Below are 8312 nucleotides of genomic sequence, written 5' to 3' on the forward strand. Positions count from 1 at the left end.
CCACAAAACTTGTTGTCAGACGAACCGCCTTGTCGTTGCGCATCCACGTATTGAGGGCCTGCGCAGTGCGTCCATCGATGGTTGCGCTCTCCGTGTCGCACCACTTCAGCTTGTACAACAAGTTGTGTCATAGCAGTCATCTCCGGAAGAAATTGCCACTGTAGCCCTTGCTCCTATTGCTTGGATCCCATCAAGCTTTAGTAACTGGCAGTCATTACGCCCCCTGGCGTGCAGGAGAGCACAAGAGCGAATAAGACCCGGATGTGGAAAGTCATCACTATAATCGAGCTCGCTGGTCGGTGCTGAAGATAAGATCAGATGAAAGGGCTCGTTACAGTTAACTTGGGGATCGCCATCGACGCAGAAAGGAACTTTGGAGTGAGAAGTGCATCCGAAGCACCCGGACCACAGGATCCACTTGGTTGGCAAAGATAATCTATAGACGTGTGTTAACAGAGCGCAATGGTAGTGTCACGCACGTTTTTGCCCTTTTGCCACGAGCAGTCAAACAGTGCTTTACACAGCATCAGTGCGGTTTGTTGCGAGACATAAGCTAAAAAAAAGACTACGTGCGTAAACAACGAGCAAATGAAGTTGTAGAGCTGAAAACATACGACTGTTGATGTCATGTGAAAAATAGAACGAGTTGGTGGCTTACACGATCCAAGAATTGGTTCCCACGAGGCCTCACTTGGCCCCTATGTGTGAGGCGCTGAGGATGCGGTTCATCCACAGGCCGTCGCCCAGGTGATGTACGTTCTCAATACACGGTCCGCTGTTTACCCGCTCGATCTCCTCGGAGGGCATCAACATTTTTCCTATCGCCACGGCGTGCTCCTTGCCCTCCACATACACAGCCACCACCTGACCAGCTGCAATGTCCGGCGAAATGTATCCACCCTTCGAAGTGAGTCCGGGACACATAATATTCGCCCCAGAGACAACGTACTTGCATGCACCGATGTCGACTTGGTGCTTCGGAAGAATGAATGGGTACTTCTGAAGAAGCTTTAGGTGTGGTATGTATGGACCACCGTGGTGGTTGAAGAAGAGGACCTCCGGCTGCGCGCTTACGAGCGTGACACAGTGCACCTGGTCGTGGCATCGCACCAGCATTATATCGGACTTCTTCGGGATGATGTCTTCCCAGTAGTCTGCGAGCAGCGGGTACTGCTCCGCCAGGTCTTTGCGCACCTGCGCTTGCTCCTTGTTGGTGATGTTCGCAATCTGTGCGACGTTTTGCAGTGTGAACTTTTTAAATAGGTCAGCTGACGACATTGTGAGGCGTCCTTTTCTTAGTCTTGAAATAGCACTGTTGTAGCACGGTAATAAATGCGTATATATNNNNAGAGAGAGAGAGCTAGTATGAAAGCAAGACGTGTGCGGCGGACAGCGTCTGCCACATGTGTCAGTCACCATTATGTGGTGAAACTTCAGCACTATAACGGGCTCCCGTGACCCCCTTCCTCATTCTGTTCTTTCTCACTGTCTTCCTTCAGCAGCATCTGCAACTCTCTTTGCGTTTGCTGCAGCATCAACGAAGATGCCCGGAAGAGGCTCGTGTTTGAAGGGGTCTCTGTCTCACTCTGGGTCCCGCTGGTACACTTGTGCTTCGCGAGAAGGCGTGCAACAACAGCCTGTCCACACTGCGAACACTTCAACAAGCGAAGTTCACACTCCTCTTCATGTGCGTCTAGCTCTGTGGTGGGGAGACGCTGACGGCAGTGTTGGCACGTCGCCTCGCTCACATCACCTGATTCATTGGCCGGTACTAATGAAGGTGATGGAAGAGATGCTTGAGGTTGCTGCTGCTGCTGTTGTTGTTGTAGTTGTTGCTGCTGCTGCAGGGTCTCCACTTTCAGCCCATCTATCATCTTGGCCAACTGCGCCTCCATCATTAATTGGGCGTTCGTCTGACATTGTGTGAAGAAGTCCTTGACACCCTGCATCCCTTGTGTCTGTTGCTGTGCCAACGATGACTGGAAACTGTCCACATAGTCTTTTGCTTTTTTGGCCATCGCTTCAGTCCGCTGCAGGATATTTTCAGCCGCATTTTCAAGAGAGCAACGTGCTGCTTCGCATGATGCTGTTATCCGAGCCTGTGCTGCCTCAATCTCCTCATGGAGTGCATTCAGTGCGTCAGTGGGGATTGCTGCCTCGCTCTTTCTCGTGGTATTCTCGTCTGAGAGGGGCAAATGCGACGGAGCTGCTTCTGCCCGCTGTTCACGTAGCACCCGTCGCAGCGCTGTCCATTCAGCGCGACGGTGGCTTCCCCTGCCTGGCCGCGCTGCCTCACCGCTGTAGGATAACGAGGCAGAGGAGGATGTACTAGTGGAGGTGTCGCCACGCCACGATCGGCGTTGACGTGCCCTTCTTTTGTGATGACCCTCGTGCCGACGGCGCAACCCGGATGCCCCATCCTCTTCTTGTGTGACGCTTTTCTTCGATTCAGGTGGAGACAGATGCGGTGCGGGTGGCACGTCCTTTTGATGCCCCTCCTCCTGCCTCTGATTTTTCAGAACAAGGGAAAGTGACTCTTGTAGGCGCTTTCGCTCGAACTGAAGGTCCTTCTCTAGACAGCGAACCGTTGCCTCAGCCTGCGTGAGGCGGTGTTCGAGGCTCCTGCAGGCCATCTGAATAGTGTCACGTTCCTCCTGCAGCTTCAGGGCCTCTCGGCGTGAGGCGTCCAGTTTCGCTTCTAACCCCTCCACGTACTGCGAGTGGACGCGCTGCACCGCAGCGCCGCTTTGCTTCTCAACCAGCTGCTCCTTGAGAATTGACTGCGACCACAGTGTGAACTGCAAGGCGAGTTGCAAAACACTAAGGAGCTGGCACACATCCGCTGACCTTATAGTCGGGAATGTTGCTTTGGAGAGATTACAGTCCGAGACTAGAGAAACCAAGTTCTTCATGAGGTGGAGGTCCGGCTCCCCCACACGATGGGCCGCCACGTCGACGCCGCGCAGGTGCGCCCACGGGATATCGCGCGCGCTGGTGGTGTAGCGGAACGCCCGCAGTCGCTCTGCCACGCTCATTGATTTACACAGTGCGCGAATCTATCCGTATATCTTCTATGTGTATGTGTGTCTATTGCCCACCAGGAGTCAATCGATCGACCTACCCTTCTTCCTCTTCCTCTTCCTCAGCAAGAGGCAGTAAGGAGAGACATACTGAAAGGGTTCCTCCAGCGTACAAAAGAGCAACAAAAAAAAAAAAAAACAGCAGCGGCAACTCATCAAAATACATGGGTTGACTGTAAGCAGCGGCAAATACAAAGCAAGACATATCTGCTACCAACATGAGCATATACGTAGCAGGCCAAAAAGGGGAACAAAGCCAAAACCGTGCCGCCTATGGGTCGCGTTTGCCCGTGAGCGCACTCGCGGCCCCTGAAATGACGTTTGCACCACCCTTCACGGTGTGGCCAACGACTTGAAATCCCTTCCCGACACCTTTTGCCATCAGCTTGCCAGCGCCCTCAATGCCCGCGATGATTTGATTGGCATTGGCTCGCTCCTGCGCCAGCGTCGCCTCCTTTCGGGCGATCCACTGCATGTGGTCATCAGCAATCTGCTTCGGATGCAGTGGAAAGCGCTGCGTCATGGACAACCCGCTGACGGAGCTCTCAATGCGCTTCTGCCAGAGGGGGATTTGCGTCGCACAGATCAGCTCAAACTCCTTCACACACTCGCGCAGCACGACGAAGTCACTCGTAGTGCCATCGCCGTATCCGCTGCGGATCGCGTGCTCCAAGTTTTCTTGCACCGTGATGGCGGCGTGGGCAATCACCGTCCCCAGCACGCTGCGCACTACAGAGACTTGCAGCACCGCCATGAGCTTCGGGATCATGGCGATGACATACTCCATCGCCTCCACGAAGCCCCGCTCTACTGCGTCCTTGCTGCTCGACTTTGGCTGCGGCGCCACCGTGCCCCTGCGCACGTCGAGCAGTCGCTTCCAGTACTCGATATCCGCTGCTGGCTGCAGTCGGTCCTCCGTCTCTGACACGAAAGCAGCGAGGAGCCGCTCAATACCTTTCTGAAGGGCCTTCGCGAAAAGAGATGCAGAGGAAGCGAGCAGCCGCGGCTCACCGAGCTTCTCCCGCTTCCGTCCACCGTAGTCATTGGGCCACCCAAGGACAAACTGCTGCTCAACGCACGACACAATAGCACCCATCGTCGCGCACGATGTCACATACACGGCGAGCTGCATCACCGCTCTTTCCCCAACAGACATCAGGTGGCCCTGTAGCAGCTCCGCCACCGTCCGGAAGAGAACGGAGAGATACTTGAGAAGCATTTCGTCCACGTTGTTTAGCTCAGACTGTCTCACTACTGCGCCGCGGTCCATTACCATGATGGATTGGCAGCGTGAGAGGAAACGCAACGCGATGTCGCCAAACATCGGTACCATTAACGCGTATGGAAGTGAAAGCTGCCCTGAGGTAAAACCGCGTGGCGTCAGCGGCAGTTCCATAAACTTACAGCGATCGAGGTAGAAGCGCGTGACGTACGCGTCATACTCGGCAGCACTGGTGGCGCTGAGAGGGGCAAGTGTGTCGGTCAGCACTGCCTGTGTGGCCTCCATGCAGGCCTCCTGCAGCCACGAACTGATGATACTGTCGCTCATCGCTTCCACAACCAGGGACAGAATGAGTGGACTCAGCCGCACGCTTTGAACGGCATCAACGGCGATGTTAACAAACTGGCGCAGGAGACGAAAGACATCTGTCATTCGTGCGGCGTAGTTGGAATCGTTGACGAGCAACGTCGCCACACGCCGGGCACGATCAGCCACAGCCTGCGAGAGCTGGTCCCACATGCACAGTATCTCCGCCGTCGATTGCACATGTGGCTCCGTGACGTGGTGCACAATGTCCTCAATCAGCATGAAGCCCAGCGCTGTTGCGCAGTACCGCTCCAACTCCGCCACGAGGGCTTCCCCGTTGAGGCCCTCTGTGGTGAACGGAGCCTCAAAAAGATCCAACCTCGCCTGCTGTGTACGGCTCTCGGCGTAGTAATTGCAGTAGTACGTACCGCGGCGGAGCTCCTCGAACACTTCTTGCATAGAAGCCCCGTACAGGATGTTTGAGATGCCAGCCGCCTCTGCGAAGGGCGCGCGTTCGATGTGCGCCCTGGCGCAACTCACCTCTACCCACCAGTCGCCGTCGTCTGTCACCTGCAGCTTCTTCTCGATGCGGCCAGGCTGCACAGCGCCCTCCCACTTAAGAGCAGCAGTACCGACAGGGTGCGAGAGGTCACGTAGTAACTTCAGCCATGCATTGAGGTGCTGCACCGCTGCAGTGAAGATCTCCTGCGACATCTGTGGCACCCGGTGGTGAATGACGTACTCACCGAGTGCGTACTCAGCGAGCGGGGTCGCCAGCCGCAGCAAGTGCTTCAGCGAAACAACAGCCCCCAGAAGCTGCCGCTTGCGCACCCGCGTCTCTGCTGTCTCCAGTTGCTCCGCCACCTCCAAGGCTCCCCGAAGTAGCGAAAGCACCTGCACAACGTTCTCCTTGACGCACCGCGACACATTGAGGTCTGCCGCCGCCCGCTTCATCTCCATCACGGAGGAGCGCGCGAGGGCCGTGGCGCCGCTGAGCTCCTGCCCCACGAGCTCAGCATCCTGTTCCGAAACAAAGAAGCACTGCTGTGCCGCGTGGAGGAACGCCGGGTAGTGGCGCTCACACAACTTTTCTACCTGCCCCTCGTTCTCTCTGATGAACGCCGCAAGATCGTCGAGCAGGACATCCTCCTCTTTTCGTATGTAAGCGTTTTTCAGTGCGCTGTAGTCCGCGAACTCGCCGTCAATAAGTGACGTCACGGCAAGGTACCGCGACGGAGCCTTCTGGAATAGACTGCTCGACTCCCCCTCGCGTTGCCGCGGCAGCAGCAGGCTCTGCGGCTGTTGCTGCTTCTGTTGCCCCCACAGAGGGCTGGTGTCATCATCGCTGGCTTCGCTGTCGGCATCGCCCCAATCGTCGTCCTTCTCTTTCGTCTGATGTGTGCCACCCCCCAGAGAGTACACTTCATCCTTTTCCAACTGCTCCGCACGCAGCTTCGCACTCGTGGCGAGCTCCTGCAGTCGCTGTTCCACATCCGCTATTTTCATCACGGAGGTGCCCTCAAGCTTCACAGACATAAATTCAGATCCCTCTTCTTTTTCTACAGACAGAAGAGCCTGTGACGGCTGCTGCTGCTGCTGCTCTTGTGGCGAGTCGGATGTCCCAATAAAAAGCGTATTCTGAGAGGAGCTCACTTTCAGCAGTTTATTGGGCCATCTGGCGTAGAACGACATGCCTTTGGCCTTGAACAAGTAGACGTGGTAGGGCGTTGACACCAAGACGACCTTCTTTAGTCTGCCATGCCTAAAAATACGCAACGGTTCCGCGGTGTAATAGAGAACGTGCGGACTGTCACCCATGTCGCGCAGAATGCTCTGCACTCTCTCGTCGCGCTCGTAGTCCGGCGCTGGCTCCATCCCCGCTTCTACCTATACACGCGGTGGACCCTTGGAGATGCAATAACGCAGGAGTAGAAACGCAGCATGCCAAGCATGCGCTGTCACAGACACATTCCAGACAACAAAAACCACAAAAGAAAAGGGAGAGAAAGAAAGAAAGAGGAGCTTTCCCTTGGCCAGACACTGAGTGCTTGTTTTTTTTTTTTTACCTTTGCTTGTCAAAATCTTTGTTGGTACACTCTTTCTTTAGTCTTGCTTTCGTGTTATCGGCGCAACGGGTCCTACAATCTCACTGTACAGAAAACAAACCACAAAACAAAACAAAAAACGGTTCGCCGCAACACACACACGCATAGATATACAAAAATATAGTTCTTGTTTTACAAGCCGCTCGTGTTCCCTCCCTTATTCTTCCGCCCCCGCTTTATGAAGGGGAAGTGGCGGGAGAAGTGACACCGCGGCGCGCACGGCCGACTGCACGTGCAGCTGCACTTGGACTTGCGGTGGGTCCCGGGCGGCGGCATGTCGGGCACCGGAAGGTCCGGTCCAGGTGGGAACTCGACAATGTAGTCCTCCACACGTGGTGCAGGGTCGCGCAACTCGGCATGTAGGCTTGGCATTGCTGCCGTTTCTGCTGCTGCCAGAGGCGCGACGGGTGGAGGTGGGGAAGTGGGCTCGACCTCCTGAGTGGGGATGGGAGTAGGCGAGACTGATATGCCTCTGCTGGTGACGGGCGGCGACCAATCCACCGTCGCCTCTGCCACCTGCACGGACCTCGGCGGCGGCATCCAATCGCCGCGCAGGAGGTTGCGGAACTCCGCAGGCTCAAGCACGCGCGAGGTGGGCAAATACCACGCAGCCGTGCGGGGGGTGGTGAGAGGGGGAAACTGCAGCATGTGATCAACAGCACCCTGCCGCAAGGCGTCGTCATACCCGCTTTCCCAAGTAGCACCCGCCCCACCCACTAGTCCCCTTCCTGCTGCTGCTGCTGTTGCTGACGCCGCGCTGCTTTCAGGCGGTGGTGACAGAGGCATCAGGTGCACGCGTATGGGAACAGGTGAGCTGATTATGACGCCCTTCGCGTCGCTGGTAAGCTGCGGCTGTGGTGAAATATACACCTGTTGTTTGGGTGTCCTTGCGTTTTCAGCCGCAATCACCGTCTGCTGGGTGTTTCTCGTCTCGTTTGACGGGGTGCTCGCCCCTGTCTTCTCCAATGGTTTAGCACCCCTTTCTTCATCTGTGCGTGTCTCAGCCAGAGGGGACGGTTTCGAGTCACTGCGCACGCTTCCAGAGAGTGTCGCCTCACCAGAAGCAGGCCCATTCGGACGCGGGGGACACAAACTTGAAACAGATGGCTCAGTCTGCTCTGGCGAATGTACACGCTTTGTCAATGTTTCATCGCGTTCAATAGTGAGGGGCTTGACGGCTATAGCGTCCTCCGTAGTGGGGTCTGTCTGCACCCCCGCATTCGTGTGGGGCACGGGGCGTGGAATGGGTCGTTGTTCCTGTTGCTCCAGCCGAGGCTGTTGTGGTGCAAATAGCACAGTGCCATTGGGCGGCCACGGTGAGTGCAGTGGCTGAACGCGCATGACGGGGGGCAAGGGACGCTGCGTCGATACCTCTGAGCGGTCCCGCGATTGAATAGAGACATCGTGGGAGGTATTCGGGAAGTACGCACCACCAAAATCACCAGAACCGCTGCCGACGTATGCGCTAATGCGGTTCATTCCATCAACTAGCTCTGCAGGTCTGCGAATGACGTAGTCGTCAAGTCTATTTCCGTCCAGTCGACGCGAAGAAGGCCCTGGGGAAGACGCTGAGTTAACGCTTCTCATTTCGTCCTCCTG

At 56.1% G+C, this 8312-nt stretch overlaps 4 protein-coding genes across 4 annotated transcripts; all 4 read right to left on the bottom strand.

Annotated features, from left to right (window-relative positions):
- Positions 1-687: 687 nt before the first annotated feature.
- DQ04_07641000 (cytoplasmic translation machinery associated protein) lies at positions 688-1278 on the bottom strand (the record flags this gene model as incomplete). Its single annotated transcript, XM_009315248.1, has 1 exon — positions 688-1278. The coding sequence occupies one exon, from the start codon at positions 1276-1278 to the stop codon at positions 688-690; it is 591 nt and encodes a 196-aa protein (XP_009313523.1).
- A 161-nt stretch (positions 1279-1439) lies between these two features.
- Positions 1440-3035, bottom strand: DQ04_07641010 (hypothetical protein; the record flags this gene model as incomplete). The annotated part of the gene is made up of 1 exon (XM_009315249.1): positions 1440-3035. The coding sequence occupies one exon, from the start codon at positions 3033-3035 to the stop codon at positions 1440-1442; it is 1596 nt and encodes a 531-aa protein (XP_009313524.1).
- Positions 3036-3351: 316 nt separating this feature from the next.
- On the bottom strand, positions 3352-6483 carry DQ04_07641020 (exocyst complex component 6; the record flags this gene model as incomplete). The annotated part of the gene is made up of 1 exon (XM_009315250.1): positions 3352-6483. The coding sequence occupies one exon, from the start codon at positions 6481-6483 to the stop codon at positions 3352-3354; it is 3132 nt and encodes a 1043-aa protein (XP_009313525.1).
- Positions 6484-6845: 362 nt separating this feature from the next.
- DQ04_07641030 (hypothetical protein) lies at positions 6846-8192 on the bottom strand (the record flags this gene model as incomplete). The annotated part of the gene is made up of 1 exon (XM_009315251.1): positions 6846-8192. One exon carries the CDS (start codon positions 8190-8192, stop codon positions 6846-6848), a length of 1347 nt encoding a protein of 448 aa, XP_009313526.1.
- Positions 8193-8312: the final 120 nt, after the last annotated feature.

The sequence above is a fragment of the Trypanosoma grayi genome (genome assembly GCF_000691245.1).
Source record: "Trypanosoma grayi strain ANR4 Tgr_764_V1, whole genome shotgun sequence".
Taxonomy (NCBI): Eukaryota; Euglenozoa; class Kinetoplastea; order Trypanosomatida; family Trypanosomatidae; genus Trypanosoma; species Trypanosoma grayi.